General features: G+C 52.8%; 2 protein-coding genes across 4 annotated transcripts in view; one reads left to right on the top strand and one right to left on the bottom strand.

Moving 5' to 3' along the window:
* ITGAL (integrin subunit alpha L) overlaps positions 1 to 8181 on the top strand; it is a 41262-nt gene extending 33081 nt beyond the window's left edge. For all 3 annotated transcript variants that reach the window (XM_033839951.2, XM_033839950.2, XM_073792123.1), the window contains 6 exons: positions 2616 to 2729; positions 2970 to 3026; positions 3118 to 3216; positions 3629 to 3724; positions 4715 to 4825; positions 6796 to 8181. In XM_033839951.2, coding sequence (XP_033695842.1) covers positions 2616 to 2729; positions 2970 to 3026; positions 3118 to 3216; positions 3629 to 3724; positions 4715 to 4825; positions 6796 to 6969 — 651 coding nt within the window. In that variant the 3' untranslated portion in view covers positions 6970 to 8181. The remainder of the gene's footprint in view (positions 1 to 2615; positions 2730 to 2969; positions 3027 to 3117; positions 3217 to 3628; positions 3725 to 4714; positions 4826 to 6795) is intronic.
* A 4772-nt stretch (positions 8182 to 12953) lies between these two features.
* On the bottom strand, positions 12954 to 16207 carry ZNF768 (zinc finger protein 768). Its single transcript, XM_033841365.2, has 2 exons — positions 15368 to 16207; positions 12954 to 15076 (listed from the first exon to the last, which is right to left on the bottom strand). The coding sequence occupies exons 1-2, from the start codon at positions 15453 to 15455 to the stop codon at positions 13479 to 13481; spliced, it is 1686 nt and encodes a 561-aa protein (XP_033697256.1). The 5' UTR covers positions 15456 to 16207; the 3' UTR covers positions 12954 to 13478.
* Between the last annotated feature and the right edge of the window lie 585 nt (positions 16208 to 16792).

Below are 16792 nucleotides of genomic sequence, written 5' to 3'. Positions count from 1 at the left end.
GAGTCCTAACCACTGGACCACCAGGAAATTCCCAGAAAATGCAGTTTAAGAACTTAGCACAGTGCTGACACAAACGGTATCTGTCAATATTGGCTGTTTTTAGCATTGTTGTTTTCTCCATCATCCAAGGAAGGTGATAGAACAGAGTGGTTCCAGTCTCTGGAGTCACAGCCTGGGTTAAAATGCCAGCTCTACTACTTGATAGCTTCAGACAAATTAGTGAATCTCCCTGAGCCTCAGTTCTCTCATCTGTAAAATGGGGATGATAGTACTGCCCACCACATAGGAATATTGAAAGAACTAAATGAGATCATGCATTTAGTGGGACTCAGACGAGGCCTAGCATGCTAAGTGTTCATCTAGTGGGGATTGTTACCACCTACGTGTTCTAACCCTCCGTCCTCTGCTTTGTCACCATTGCTATTGCTTCCTAGCAGATTCAGGGCTCTGGGCTTGCGCTACTGATTGTTCTGTTGTGTCTGTCTACACTAGGTGTGTCTCACTTCCAGGGTAAGTGTTCCCCTTCCAAATGACAACTTGGAATTGTGTCCCTCTTGCTCCTCCAATGCACCTGTGCCTGCAGCTGGTCACTGATCTCCTCTGGGATGTCTTCCTAGCATCTTTTGTTGTTGTTGTTGTCTTTTAATGGCTTCATTGAGGTAGAATTCACATACCAATTTACCCATTTAAAGTATACAATTCAATGGCTTTTAGTATATTCACAAAGCTGTGCATCACCATAATCTAATTTTAGAACGTTTTTATTACTCCAGAAAGAAACCCAGTACCTGTTTGCAGTCACACCCCCTTCCTCCCTCCCCCAGCACCTGGCAGCCACTACTTTTGTCTCTATAGATTTGCCTATCCCAGACATTACATATAAAAGGAATCCTACAACATGTGGTCTTTTGTTACTGGATTCTTTCAGTTAGCATAGTATTTTCAAGGTTCATCCATGTTGTAGCATGTGTCAGTATTTCATTCTCTTTTTTCTTTGCGAAATAATATTCCTTTGTAAGACGGGCCATACTTGATTTATCCATTCTTCAGTCTATGGACATTTGGGTTATTTCCATTTTGGGCTATTATGGATAATGCTGCTAGAACATTCCTGTACAGGTTTTTGTGTGGACATATGTTTTGTTTCTCCTGGATATGTAACTAGGAGTACAGTTGCTCCTCTTGAAGCTTTGGTCTCAGGATGTTCGAAACCAAATTTGTCATCTTCCTGTAAGCCAGCATCTCCTTTGGTTTGCTTAGAATCCTTTAAAAGCACCACCTTTTCCTCAAGCAAAACTTCCAAGTCTGGGTGAACGTCTCCTTCCTCTGTACTTGGTTCCACTGTCTCCTCAGGTCCTGTTGTCTATATCCTCTTCTCTCTTCTGACCTCACTACTGCTCGGACTGAGTTCCTCACCTTCTTGCAGCTGGACTATGGCACAGGCTCCCAACTTCTTTCCATTCCATGCCTGCAGTGGGTGCAACCCCCTGGAGCCATCTTCCCCTTGGCTGCCTTCCAGGACTGCCCATTGCTTAGTCGTTGGTCCCTAACTTCTGGCCCTCCAGCCTCTGGACACCAGAATCTCATCCCAAGTCTCCTTCCCAGTTTTATCTCCTATCTCTCCTTCCCAGGCACCCTACCCTCCGCCACATCACACTCACCTGGTGCTCTCCTAATTCCCTGCATTTTCTCTTCCCGCTGGCTTCCCCCATCTTCATCTGTTAATCCCCTCTCTACCTTTTACAGCTAAATTCAAATGCTGCCTTTAACATTAGGCCATTTAAATTTAACTTAACTGATGCTTTTAAAGTGTCCACAAGTGTTTGTTGAATGAATAAATGATAGAACCCCACAAACTGGATATGTATTTCCCTGCTTGACCTGTGATTCATTGGTGCTACTCCTGTGTCACCTTCTACATTTCTGGGTCTTCCAGCCCTAGCACAGACAGATCTTTTTTATAAAAGGCACTTAGGAAATGCTTTTTTAAAGAAAATCTTGGCTGCGCCGCACAGCTTGTGTGATTTCAGTTCCCCGACCAGGGATTGAACCCAGGTCACAGCAGTGAAAGCCTGGAATCCTAACCAGTAAGCTACCAGGGAACCCCCAGGAAATGTTTCTTAAATAAATTCCAAAATGCCAAAATGTTTTTCCCAAATAATTTTTGCATCTATCCTTGTTAAATGTCCTTCCTTCTTTCACTCATTCAAAAAACTACTTTTTGCGAGGCTGGTTATGTGCTGGGTAGTGTGTCAAGGCCGTAGGGAATTGCAGGTGAAATGAGCCACAGCTCCTGCCCTCTCACAGCTCACAGTCTAGGGGGGATAAACGCACACAAGCAGATGCTTTGCCATCTTGCTGGGGAACGAGGGTGCTGTGGGAGAGTCAGCCAAACCTTCAGGATGATGTTTGAGCAGTACCTTGCAGGATGGGCAAGGGTTAGCCACATGGAGGAAGCAGAGAAGCGCGTGGAACCCATGCTGTAAGGTTATGGTTGACCATTGCCCACTGCCTAATGAAGAGCGGGCCCTTGGGTCCCAGCCAAGGAGGATTGGATCTGGGGTGGCCATTGGGGTGGCATTCAGGGCTCTGCAGCCCCTTGTCCTCTGTACCAGGTGAGGATCCAGCCTTCTGTCTATGACCACAATGTGCCCGCCCTGGAGGCCTTGGTTAGGGTACCACAGCCTCATGGCGAGGGGCCCATCACGCACAAGTGGAGCGTGCAGACGGTGAGTGTGGGCCTCAGAGGGAAGGGTGTGCAGGTCTCTGGGGGTGAGCTCATGATGTGGGGGTGGGGGGAGATGTGTGGGGACAAGAGTGAGCATGATTGAATCTGCCAGGGGCCGGTGGGGAAGAACTGGGATGCAAGGTGGTATCTGAGAGTGGGGAAGAATGCAGGTCTGGCCTCAAGGGGCGGGCCTCCCCTCTCAGCTCTGGACTAACTGAAGACCTCGCCTCATCCTTCCCAGGAGCCTCCTGTCACCTGCCACCGTGAGGAACTGGAGAGTCCATCTGATGTGGCTGAGGTGTGGGCCGTGACCTCAGAAACTGGGGTGGGGGCTGGCCAGGGGGCAGGTGGGAGGAAACCTCCCTGACCCCCCGCTGTCCTTCCCGCAGCCTTGCTCACTTGGAGCCGAGTTCCGCTGCCCAGTGGTCTTCAGGCAGGAGATCCTCGTCCAAGTGATCGGGACGGTGGAGCTGGTGGGGGAGATCAAGGTAGCTGGCAACAGACTCCAAGTGGTTCTGGGGGGGCCTCGAGGGGTGAGGCGTGGGCTTCCCCCCCAGAGAGCCTCCTTGCAGTTTTTGTTCTGTCCTGAGGAAATAGCCCCAATGTTTACACAGTTGCAGATGAAAGAGGACCACCACGATTTGTTTAAAATTCGCAGGACAGTTTTCAGGGGCCTACAGATAATTCCTAGGTGTTCTTTATAGGAAAAATGTCCTCCCAACAATGGCAAACGGCACGTTAGAATGCTCCAGGAGAGAATGGGGTAGAGATGGCGCACCCACTAGGACCCATTTTCCTCTGCCTCTGCCCCTTGAGTTGCACTGGGGGGCAGAAGTCAGTGGGGTCTGGGTCCTTGTTCCCTCTGGCCTGACGCCCCACCCCCGCCCCTCCCTCCCACAGGCCTCCTCCATGTTCAGCCTCTGCAGCTCCCTCTCCATCTCCTTCAGCAGCAGCAAGCACTTTCACCTCTACGGCAGCAACGCCTCCCTGGCCCAGGTATCTCTCTACCTCCTCAGGAGACCCGGGAACAGAGGGCAGCAGAGGAATGGGAGGAACCCAGGGCAGAGCTAGGAGAGCTGGAGCTGGGAGTGTGGGCAGCCACAGAGGAGGTTTGGGCTTTAGTGCTGTAAGAACCTCCCCACAGGGCTTCCCTGGCGGCACAGTGGTTAAGAATCCGCCTGCCAATGCAGGGCACACGGGTTCGAGCCCTGGTCCGGGAAGATCCCACATGCCGCGGAGCAACTAAGCCCGTGCGCCACGACTATTGAGCCTGCGCTCTAGAGCCCGTGAGCCACAACTACTGAAGCCCATGCACCTAGAGCCCGTGCTCCGCAACAAGAGAAGCTACCACAATGAGAAGCCCGCGCACCGCAACGAAGAGTAGCCCCCGTTGGTTGCAACTAGAGAAAGCCCGTGCGCAGCCACGAAGGCACAGTGCAGCCAAAAATAAATAAATTAAAAAGAAACAAAAAGAACCTCCCCACAGCCAGAGCCATCAGCCTTGGCACAAGCAGACCACAAGGTCAAGATGGGTTTGATGGCAACTCAGCCAAGGGGCCCCCACCCCACACGCAGGGCGTGATGGGAGGGACCCAGCACGTGCAGAGCCTGGCGTTGAGAGAGTGGGCGAGATGGGTTTAAGAGCAGGAAGCTCAGAGCAGGAGAAGGGAAGGGGCAGCTGAAAAAGTAAGCAGAAGCTAGATTCTGAAAGGCACTGCGTGCTGAGCTGGGGTTCTGGCATTTCATCCCGGGGCTAAGGGAAGACTCTTAAGGGTTTAAGGGGGCCGTGGTGCATATTTGCCTGTTCATTCTGGTGGCTGCAATGCAAGGTGTACTGGAGAGGGGGTCTGGCCCAAGCCCCATGTCGTGCGTGACACAGTCCAGATGGGAAATGCGGAGACCTAGGGATTGAGGCCAGATTCACAAGAAATGTCAGGGGTGGGAACGGCTTCTTCCCTGCACTCCCCACCTCTCCTCTCCCCACAGGTCATCATGAAGGTCGATGTTGTATATGAGAAGGAAATGGTCTATCTCTACGTGCTGAGCAGCATCGGGGGACTCTTGTTGCTGCTACTGATTTTCTTAGCTCTGTACAAGGTAGGAGCTTCTGCGAGGAACGGGCACCCAGCCAGGCTGGGGAGAGTGGAATTGGCAGGAGTCAGGGAGCAGAATACCAAGATGAGGGGGCTTTAAAGCCAGAAGGGGCCTCAGCCTACTCCTCCTTCTACAGATAAGGCTACTGAGACCCAAAGGGCAAGCAAGACTTTACCGGCATCCCTCAACAAGCACTGGCAGAGCCAGACCTGGGTACCCAGGGAGAGGAAGGAGAAGGACTGTCCCACATATCGAGGGCCAGGCACTGGGATACAGGGGCACAGAACACACACATGGTCCATGGCTTTGAGATGCTCACAGTCCGTGGGGGACACAGACATGAACATGATGGGGGCTATACTATGTGCTCTGGGCCTATGATACAGGGACCTAACTGAGGTTGGGGGGAGTCCAGAAAGGAATCTCAAGAGAGGTGGCCTTTGAGTTGGGATTTGAAGGATGAGTAGAAGTTAGCCAGATAAAGAGTGCTGGAGGGCAGCTGTTCCACGTGAAAAACTCAAATATTCCAGAAAAGAAAACATAGAAAATCAAAGTTTCTCCCTATTGCAACCCCAGAGGGTTGTCATTAACAACCATTTTGTTTATATTCCTCCATGTTCTAATTTTATTGTTAACGTATATGTGAATGTGTGAGCATGAGAGAGAGAGAAAAGCCAGTGGATGTGTGGATGTATACAAAACATTACTGTATATACTGCTTGGGAGCTTGTACTTCCCCCTGGATGTTATATCTTGATGTTTTTCTGTCTGAGCACAAACAGATTTGCCTCTTGCTCTTTAGTTTTGTTTTTATAATTTTTTTAAAAAACTTATTTATTTTCTTGGCTGCGTTGGGTCTTCATTGCTGCGCATGGGCTTTCTCTAGTTGCGGCGAGCTGGGGTTACTCTGTTGTGGTGGGCGTGCTTCTCATTGCAGTGGCTTCTCTTGTTGCAGAGCACGGGCTCTAGGCGCAAAGGCTCAGTAGTTGTGGCGCACGGGCTTAGTTGCTCCACGGCATGTGGGATCTTCCTGGACCAGGGCTCAAACCCATGTCCCCTGCATTGGCAGACAGATTCTTAACCACTGCACCACCAGGGAAGTCCCTGCCTCTTGCTTTTTAACCCGGGTGGTTTTCTACTGTCTGGATGCCTCACCTTTTATTTAACAAGATCCTTATTGACGAACGTTTAGATTGTTTGGAATTGACCTTTTTTTCAAACTGTGTGCCAAAAGGCGCTTTTTTTATTATTATTATTTATTTAGTTTTTTTTTGGCTGCGTTGTGTCTTCGTTGCTGCGCGCAGGCTTTCTCTAGTTGCGGTGAGCGGGGGCTACTCTTCGTTGCGGTGCACGGGCTTCTCATTGCGGTGGCTTCTCTTGTGGACCACGGGCTCTAGGCACACGGGCTTCAGTAGTTGTGGCGCACGGGTTTAGTTGCTCTGCAGCATGTGGGATCTTCCCGGACCAGGGCTCGAACCCGTGTCCCCTGCATTGACAGGCGGATTCTTAACCACTGTGCCACCAGGGAAGTCCCAAAAGGCTCTTGTTACCAACATCTCTGCACACTTGTCCAGATGTTTTTTAGAATCAATTCCTAGAGCTGGTATTACTGAGCCAAAGAATATATATCTTTTGAGCTTTCACCAGAGAGTGCATGGCCCCTACTAATAAGCCCTATATAAGTGCAGGCTTTTGCTGTTAGTATTACTAGATATTGTCAAATCACCCACCCGCAATAATGGTACATGACATTTTGATGAGCCTCAGGAATGAACTATTAAACGTACAGCTTTTTAACATACTGCCAAGAAGCAGGTGTGGCAGATCCCCTCGCCCCATCCCCAGAGCAGATGCCACCTGTCTGTGGCATGTGTGACTTATCCCTATAAACGGTACTTTCATGTTTTGCAGGGGCCGAAGGGTCCAAAGGGCTCTGTGGACTCTTTGTTTACTCAAGTCTTGTCTTCCTACAGGTTGGTTTCTTCAAACGGAACCTGAAGGAGAGGATGGAGGCGACCGTAGATGCTTCAAATGAAACCACTGGAGAAGACGCTGGGCAGCCGGCGTCTGGGGAAGAAGCCAAGGACCCGGGCTGCCTGGAGCCCCTCCACGAGAAGGAGGCCCAGGATGGAGGTGGCAGGGACTGAGGTGCAGGCTGGATGCAGAAGGCCCAGGACTGGACTCGGGATGCCTGGTGCCAGCCTGCCTCTACCTGAATTTCACCATGTGTCGTTGGGCAAGTCACTGCCCCTCCGTGAGCCTCACTTTCCCTATCTTGAACATGGGCCCATTCCTGCCTGCCTCCTTTGCAGGCTTATGGTGAGGATCCTTTGAGGGATGGGCCAGGAAGGCCACAGAGGTGAGGCCTTGTAATTATCATGTGGTCCTGGCTCCCACCGGCCCCTGTGAGTTTCCTTCCCTGGAAGAGAACATCTGATCTAAATTTTGGAGAAACAGTCATCTCAGGACCTAGCGACACTCCAGGCCCTCATACCCACCTGCCCTTGGATGTCCGCAGAGGCCTCAAGCCCCCAGAACCTTGCGTTGCATCCTCTCCTGCCTGGAATGCAGTCAGCTTTCAATTCTCCTACCAGAGAGCAAATCTCATCTGTGTCACTACATTGCTCCTGGAAACCCCTTGCCCTTTGGCTAACAGTCAGTTTCCTTAATAGGCCTTCCAACGTCTGCAAAACTGGGCTGTTCCCTTCCCAGCCTCTTCTCGAGACAGCCCGCCTCCCTTTCTAAGCGCCAGTTAACCAGCCTTTTCACTTGCCCAGCTCCTTCCTTCACCCAGACTCTTCTCACTTCCTGGAACATTCCTCCTGCCTCCTTTTCCTGCCTAACCCTCTCTCAGCCTTCAGATCTCAGTTCACACATAACTTCCGCAGGGCAACCCCCCAACCCCAACTCAGTTTGGTTCCCATATTATACACGCTTACACTAGCCCGCACTTGTCCTGCATAGCACTGCTTATATTCGTTAATTGTTAAGTGATTTACTTAAATTAAACAGTGGACTCCAGCGGGGTAAGGATCATATTTCTTGTTCACCTTGGGACCCCTGGTGGTATCACAGAACCAGACACATAGTAGGTACTTGAGACAATTTCACTGAACTGTGAGGGTGCCTGTGGGAAGATAGAGAAAAAAGCTTGGATGGGCCCCAGGGCAACCCCATCCAACAAGGCTCAGTCTGCCCCAGGCGCCTGCCCCCTCCCTCCACAGCCCCACCCCGGTACTCCATCACATCCCACTGTGGCCCCCACCATCAAGGATGGAAACTATGTCCGTTTACCTGGCTCCCAGTGCCAAGCACAGCACCTGTACATATTTACCAAATAAATTAAGAATTCTGCCCAATTTTGTGATGTTTTTGTGCTGGTGCGACATTCCAGCCTGGCTCAATTAAATGAAAATTTCCTGGAATTAAATGGGAATTCCAGTGGTCAGAACTTGGAGTTTTCACTGCCAAGGAGCCGGGTTCGATCCCTGAGCGGGGAGCTAGGATCCCACAAGCCACCTGGCGTGGCCAAAGAAAAAAGAACATTTCCTTCTCAACCCTCCCACTAAGTGGGACCAAAACAGTCAAATCTTTTTTTCTTTCCTTTCTCCCTTCTCCTTCTCCTTCTCCTTTTTCTATTTGCCGTGATGACCCTCAGAAACTGACATGTGCAGGACGTTGTCAGTTCATTCAAAGGAAGCAGCGAGAGAGACACAGAAAATGAGGAAAGGTTAGGGAGGCATTGACAATTTATTAAGCTGTGAGAATAGACCTTCTCTGATACCCCCGCTTTAAATTTTTTTTTTAATTGAGGTATAGTCGATTTATGCCCTCCCCCTTTTTTTAAAGAAATGGTTGTTGGGCCTTGACCCTGAAACCACCTCCCCCCACCCCCCCACCCCTGCCTTAGAAGGAACAGAGGGGACTAGTCACTGCTGCCCTCTTGTGGTCAGTAGGACACCAGGGGAGTATTGAGTAACTCTAAGGTCAGCTCCTGTCCAGCAGTGGGAGGTGAGAAGCAACATTTGGTCCCCCAAGCAGTGACCTTTGATGGCTCCCTTCTGCCTACAGCGGAGTAAGTGGACATTCCTGAGCTGGGCACACAGGCTTTCAAAGCCTACCGGCCTCTCCAACCTCATCACCCACTTCTGGTCCAGCCTCCAAGGAACCATGGGGCTGGCTCCAAAGCAAGACATCAGGAAGGAAGAAGTGAGGCTTATTTTCCTAGAGAGGGGAAAAAAATGTTTTGACCATCAGGAGTATCACTGAACTGCTAAAAGTACATGAAATGATCTGTAAGCCTCATGAAGCATAAGTTATTCATTCATAAGTTATTCATTCCTGCAGGATTTCTTGAGCACTCTGTGTCAGGCCCTGTGCTGTGTCTGAGGACCTGCTTGTGAACATGACAGACAAGTCCCTGGCCTCGGGAAGCTTCACTTCAGTGGGAAAACAGAGCGAAAAAGTAGAAATGTGATTCCAGGTAGTGATAGGGCCGTAAAGAAAGTGAAGAGGGACAAGGGGTAGGGGGTGATGGAGAGGGCCCTTTTACATAGGTGGGCGGGAAAGTCTCTCTGAGGAAGCGAGATTCTGTGACACGAGGAAAAAGCGAATATTTTCATCAAGGCTGGCAACAAAACACAGAAAATCTGGGAGGTTCATTTCAGGAACAGACCTGCTATCATCACGCCAAGGAATCTCTCTTCCAACTCGCTCAAGAGTACTGTCTTTGTGGTAGTTCCCTGGCAGTCTAGTGGTTAGGACTCCATGCTTTCACTGCAGGGGGCACGGGTTCGATCCTGGTCGGGGAACTAAGATCCTGCATGCCGTGCTGTGCAGCCAAAAAAGGAAAAACAAAGAAGAAAAAAAAAAAAGAGCACTGTCTTCAAACACCTATGCATCCTTCCTGCCTCTGTGCCTTCACACGTGCTGTTCCCCTTGCCAGCCTGTCCACCTCCACCTGTTTCCTTTTCTTTTGAACTCTTCTCCATTATGGTTTATTACAGGATATCAAATATAGTTCCCTATGCTATACAGTAGGTCCTTGTTGTTTCCACCTGTTTTCCATCCTTTAAAATCTTTCTACTTCAAAGTATTGATACTTCCAAGCTTTTCTCATCCCCTTGGTTCCTGGACAAAGGACCCAATTCATCACCACTTTGTTTATGGCTCATCGGGGCACGTGATGCTGACTCTGTGGGCCCCTCTCTCAAGACTAGGAGATTCTGGAAGGCAGGACTCAGGCCTCACGTGCATTACCAACACCGACCCCTCACCAGGGCTGGCACAAAGGTATTGTTCAATAAATGTTTGATTCAGTGGCCCTAAATGTATATGGGTTAAACCTATTGGTTTTACCCAATTAGAAATTAAACCGGAGAAAAACTTAAAACATAAGAACATCCATGCCTACATTCCACGCAAGCCATCAGAGTGATGACATATGTCATCACATGTCGTGCAGCTTCTAGAAAACAGTTCTTTATGGGAGAAACAGAGTGAAAAAAAGTAAATAACAAAACAAAACAAAACAAAAAGCTATAAGGGCTTCCCTGGTGGCACAGTGGTTGAGAGTCCGCCTGCCGATGCAGGGGACATGGGTTCGTGCCCCAGTCCGGGAAGATCCCACATGCCACGGAGCGGCTGGGCCCGTGAGCCATGGCCGCTGAGCCTGAGCGTCCGGAGCCTGTGCTCCGCAACGGGAGAGGCCACAGCAGTGAGAGGCCCGCATACCGAAAAAAAAAAAAGTAAATAACATCTTAGTATCGTTAGGAAAATGGTCAAAACCCAGTCAGCCCTAGGATGGAAACCAGGCTCTGCTGCTTCCTAGCTGTGTCATGTGGGGCAATTTCCTTAACCTCTCTGGGATTCATTTCTTCATCTGTTAAACAGGAATAATAGCAGTCTATACCTCAGAGTCGCTCTGAGCGTTAAATAACACGTGTAAACTGCTTAGCACTGTTCCTAGCGTATAAGTGCTAATGGTGGTAGACAGAAATGGTTGGTCTATTGTGCAGGAGAAGGGTGTAGTAAAAGCAGCAGGCTGACCACAAGTCAAGAGACTTGGTGCTGGAGCTCTTCCATTAGCCCTTCCACCTCAACCTTGGGGAACACACATGTCCTTTCTGGGTTTGGTCTGCTCCACCTGGCACCTGAAGGTACCTAAGGAGCTGTCATGAAGAGAGGGGTAGAGGCTGAGCAGCTAAGTTCCCACCCTCATTTGAACCAATATTAAATACCAAGGTTACTGGGATTCCCTGGCGGTCCAGTGGTTAGGACTCTGTGCTTTCGCTGCTGAGAACGTGGGTTCAATCCCTGGTCAGGGAACTAAGATCCTGCAAGCCACATGGTGTGGCCAAAAAACCCCAAATACCAAGGCTACTTTATCAATTAAGCACCACAGGCACTGTACCCAGGTCCTTCTAGCTTTCAAGTGCCTACAGTTGAGAGCCGAAGAAAATTTCAACTCCAAAATAAGGAGATTAGGGCGTCCCTGGTGGCCCACTGGTTAAGAATCCACCTGCTAATGCAGGGGACACGGGTTCGAGCCCTGGTCCGGGAAGATCTCATGTGCCTCGGAGCAACTAAGCCCATGCACCACAACTACTGAGTCTGTGATCTAGAGCCCAAGAGCCACAGCTACTGAAGCCCACGCACCTAGAGCCTGTGCTCCGCAACAAGAGAAGCCACCGCAGTGAGAAGCCCACGCACTGCAAGGAAGCCTAGCCCTTGCTCGCTGCAACTAAAAAAGCCCACACACAGCAGTGAAGACCCAACGCAGCCAAAAATAAATAAATAAATAAATTTAAAAAAACAAAATAAGGAGATTAAATTGTATAATTGAAATAAATGTTGTAGTAAATGTCTACAAATGTAATATGTCAGGTAGTCAAGTGCAGTTCTGTTCGTCATATATAGTTACATATATGAACTATATTAAATGCGGGAGTTGGAGTTTTTTAATATTTGAAATTATGTGTGGTAGGGTGGCTGTACAAAAATGTGCATAAAGTTTACAAAGGTCTTTAAAAGACTGTGAGATTTCCCTTGAAAAGTAATGTTCTACATCCAAAATAATTTAATCTTTGAAAACCACTAAACACACCAAACCGTACTGAACTACATGATCTCTAGGGCACCTTTCCAGAGTTGCTAGATCATGAGAGGCTGGATTGAAATGTGCTTAGAGAGGTTATTTGCCCCTGACAAGTTATAAGGCCTGAGGATGGGCGCGGGGCCGAGGGTGATGTCAGGATCCTGAGGCCCAAGAGGCCTGTGGAGCGATGACTCCCCACCCGCCTGTGAGGCTGAGCTGCTGGGGGCAGGTGGAGCCAGGCAGACATGGTCTGAACGTCTCCTTCATAGGGAACTTAGCAGATGTTCATCTCAAGATGTGCCCTGCAGCTGAGTAATTCCCTGAGGTGTGGCCTGTCCTCCTTAGCTAAGTTCACGACAGGGCACACTCCAGAATTCCCCCAGACTCGCTGCGGGCACCAACTCCCCATCATTTCCTGAGGAGCCAAGTGTTAGGAGGCTGAGGCTCAGATGTGAAAGTAGGATAGAGATGGGGTAGTAACAACATGGTCCTAAAAAGGACCAGCCTAGTGGGTCTTAAAGGCTGAAGTTGTCCAACCTTCGTACTGGGTCCAGTATGCTCCCCCTATGGGTGGGGTTGGAACTGCAGACAATCCCTGTAATTCCGGTCAGTCAGTGTGCACAGAGGGGTGGCTAGAGGTTCCAGCTGGCAGCGGGGAGGGGACAGCCCAGCTGGCTGCTGGGAGCCTGAGAGAGCTGGAATGCAGGCACTAGGTCTGGATATGAGAATCAGGGTCTGTTTTCTGGCCCAAGGACAGACCCTCCGTGTTTGGGAATAGGGACCTCCACAAGGCTGAGGGTTTTCTCACACCTACACTGGACTCCCTTTGTGTTTGTGCAGCATTCAAAGCACAGGACGTGAACTTGCACAGATATGGGTAAGTCATGTCTCCTGAGCCTCAGTTTATAAGATTCAAGTGAAACACTTAATATAAAAGCACTTCCCAGAAAAGGGCTTACAGCTTCACTGGCTGTAGTGATGACCTAGTACCTCCCACTGCCCAGGGCACTATCCGTGCACACATTTTAAGGACGAGTCTCTTTTACCACATAAAGGTTTTTATTGAACTCAAATTCAGGGGCTCCAAAGCCTGAGGAAGACAAGGGAGGCTGGGGTTTGCACTCAGAAGCCAGGCCAAGCTTCGGGGCCCCACTCCCCGCCCCGCCTACCCTCACCCCTTCCTGACTCAACGAGGGTCTCAGTAGCTACCAATCTAAGCTACCCATTCTAATTAAGTAACCCAAACCCCCTCCCCCCACCCCCACCTAGCACTTTGCCAAGCCAGGCTCCCACCAAGGGGCATGCTGCTGCTGAGGCCAGCTCTCTGCTGACCTTTCTGGATCTCTCCCAGAGCCTCCGGCTACCAGCTTGGCCTCCCTCCAACCCCTCTTCATAGCCCATTTCCCATAAGTCTCCGTGTCATGTCGCTTCCTCCATCCCGGCCCCCTCTCCTAGAACCCTCGACTCCTCCCTCCTCCAGCGTTTCCCCTATTCTCTCTCAAGGTTTCTCTAGCTCCCTGTCCCCTTCTCTTCTGCCCACCACCTCCCCACCCCGACGGGTCAGCGCCGGCCGGCCGCGTGGGTCCGCTGGTGGCGGATGAGGTCGGAGCTCTGAGAGAAGGCCTTTCCACAGTCATCGCACTTGTAGGGCCGCTCCCCGCTGTGGACCCGGTGATGCTGCAGCAGCGTGGAGGAGCGGCAGAAGCCCTTGCCACACACGGCGCACCTGTAGGGCCGCTCGCCCGTGTGGGAGCGCTGGTGCTGAATCAGCGTGGAGGAGCGATTGAAGGTCTTGCCGCAGTCGGGGCAGCTGTAGGTGCGACCCGGCAGGTGGGTACGGGCGTGGATGGCCAGCACCGAGCTCTGGCCAAAGCGCTTGCCGCACTCAGGGCACTTGAAGGGCTTCTCGCGGGCATGGCTGCGGGCGTGGGGGATAAGCGCCGAGCGCTGGGAGAAGCTCTTGCCACAGATGCCACAGCTGAAGGGCCTCTGCCCGGTGTGCACCCTCTGGTGACTACGCAGGGATGAGTTCTGGCTGTAGCACTTGCCACACTCGGGGCAGCTGTAGGGCCGCTCATGGCTGTGGGTGCGCTGGTGCCGCAGGAGGTAGGAGCTGTCGCCGAAGGCCTTGCCGCAGTGTGGGCACTTGTAGGGCTTCTGACCAGAGTGCGTGCGCTGGTGGCGAAGCAGGTAAGAGCTGTCAGCGAAGGCCTTGCCGCAACGGGGACACTTGTAGGGCCGCTCGCCCGTGTGCGTGCGCTGGTGTTTGATGAGGTCAGAGCTCTGGGAGAAGGCCTTGCTACAGACCTCACATTTATAGGGTTTTTCACCTGTGTGGATGCGCTGGTGCTGGATCAGGGTGGAGCCCCGCCCAAAACTCTTCCCACAGATGCCGCAGATGTTAGGCCTCGGGCCCTGCCCACCCCTGGCCCGGCCACCCCGTCGGCCTGGACCACGAAGGGTCCCCGTCAGGCCCAGGGGATTCTGGAGCATCTCAAACTGGGGTGTAGCCAGCAGGGCCCCTGTGGGCATCTCAAAAGGGGGCCCTAGGGGCAGGCCCCCCGTGGGTTGCTCCCCAAACCCCTGGGTGAAAGAGTCCAAAGGGTGGACTCCCAAGGGGATGCTCAAGGGATTCTTTTCCTCAGGATTCAGAAGAATCTCTGCACCTTCCTGGAATTTGGAACTTTGAGCTTCAAATTCAGGGCTCTGGGTTTTGAACTCAGGATTCTGGGGTTCAAATCCAGGGTTCTGCGGTTCATACCCCGGGCTCTGGGATTCATACCTGGAGCTCTGAGATTCATATCCAGGGCTCCGGGGTTCATACCCAGGGCTCCGGGGTTCATATCCAGGGCTCTTGGGTTCATATCCAGGGCTTTGGGGCTCATACCTAGGGCTTTGGGGTTCAAACTCAGGGCTCTGAGAATCTGATTCAGGGCTTCTGGGTGCAAACTCAGGGCTTGGGGGTACAAAACCAGGGCTTCGGGACTCAAAACCTGGACTCTCAGGCTCAAACCTGGGGCTTTGGGGTTCAAACTCTGGGCTTTGTAGCCCAAACCCAGGGCTCTGGGGTTCAAGCCCAAAAGGTATCTCTTCCACCTCATAGTCCCCAGTGCCTTCTTGCTGAGAAATTTCCTCTTCCTCATTCTCACTCATGTTGCCTGCAGGATCAGAGAATTACAGAAAACCCAGATTGTGTGGGGCCTGGAAGGTCACTGGGTCCCACCATTAGTTGCCACAAACCTTTCCCTCCTCCTCAAGCAGGGTCGCTGGCCCTCGGGCAAGTGCTGAAATTCCCACCTCCCCCTCAGCAAACCCAGGACACCGGGTCCTCGCCCCCGCCCCCTCCAAGTCCCAGGTGTCCAAGCCCCCGGCTCTCTTCCCCTCCCACCCACTACAACCCCCTCTCCCGCTCCCAGTCACGCTCCTCGGAGGGGCGCTCCCTCCCTCACCTTTGAGAGACCCTTCGGGGCTCCCCATTTCGTCAGGACTTTGCACATCCCGGGGCTCGAGGCCCCACGGCGACGCCTCCCGTTCCATCCCCGCCGGCTCCCAGTGCGGCGGCAGTGGCGATGGCGGACGATCCTGAGACCCGGTCTGAGTGCCCCGAGACCCGGGCCCTCGCCGCCCGCCCGCTTAGCGCCACCCAGGGGACCCGGCTGTCCAGCCCTGGCCCCTGAGGCCGGACGTCTTGACCCTGGGCCTCTCCGGCCCGCTGGGCCCCTCCCCTATCCGCGGCCCCGCCCCCACCCACAAGGTCTCGGCTTGCCCTGGGGTCCTCACAGGCCCCCACACGTCGTGACCTCGGAGATGAGAGACTTCACGACTCCCCTTGCCGCCCCCGGATACCGCTCCCCGCCCGGGACCCCGACGTCTGGCCTCCCAGCCCCCGGGTGGGCTGCGGCTGGCCGTCCCCCTCCCTCCGCACAGGAAGTGTCCGTCCGCGGCCAGTTCCCCCCGCTGGCTAGCGCCGCGGCCTCTCTAGGAGCGACTGGAGGTGGAAACTCGTTGGCATTAACCCTGGGCTGGATGGCCCCGGCGTCGAGGTAGGAGAGGACTGGGCGCCCTGGAGCCGGCGGGAGAAGCTGGGGCAGTTTGTATGCCTATGTCCTAGGTCCTGTCCTCCCGGGGGCCTATACGTCCGTCTCCCGGCCCTGCGTCCGTCAGTGCCTGTGGCCAAGGGCGAGGCAACAAGCGAGACCAAGGTCAGCGAGAAGGAGCGACGCTTCCCGGTGCCAGCGGGGGCGGTGTCTAGCTCCCCTCCCCTCCCGGGCCTTGGGGTCAGCTCTGGCCGCGCCTCGGGACCCCGCCCCGCCCCTTAGGCTCATCGAGGCTCCTGAGTCTCGAACCCCCCACCTCGAACTCCACTCCCCCACACCGGCGCGCCCACCCCCAGTCCTCCTGGCCCCCTCCGCTCGCTGTTTCTCCTAATCTCACCCTTCCCCCTTCTGGGCGGGCTAGGATCGTTGCCAAGGAAACAGGCCTGCCTCCAGTTTCCAGAGGCACCGCCCCTCCCTCCCAGGGAACTCACCGATTGGTCGGTGCAGCGCGTGCTTTCACCGTCCCGCCTCCTCCCACTACACCAACTGCTAGGCGTTAATGGTCGCCAGGGAACGCGAGGCACCTTTCTGATTGGTTGCAGGGTGCGCAGGCCGGTTCCACCTCTTCTGTGCTTCAGAAGTGCTAGCGGGAGGAGTGGGAGGGACGTCCCTGGCGTCTCCCTTCTTGTCGAGCCTGTGCTTTCAGACATTTTCCCGCCCTCATTTACCCTTCATTAGGTTTTATCTTTCTGAAGAATGAAAGACAAGGCATCTGAGGAAGACACCCTTGACTCCCCAGTCTCTTCTCGCACTCTCTTTCCCAGCACTTTCCTTCTT

This window comes from Tursiops truncatus, chromosome 15, assembly GCF_011762595.2.
Source record: "Tursiops truncatus isolate mTurTru1 chromosome 15, mTurTru1.mat.Y, whole genome shotgun sequence".
In the NCBI taxonomy this organism is placed as follows: domain Eukaryota; kingdom Metazoa; phylum Chordata; class Mammalia; order Artiodactyla; family Delphinidae; genus Tursiops; species Tursiops truncatus.
This window is presented reverse-complemented; position numbering and strand designations above follow the sequence as displayed.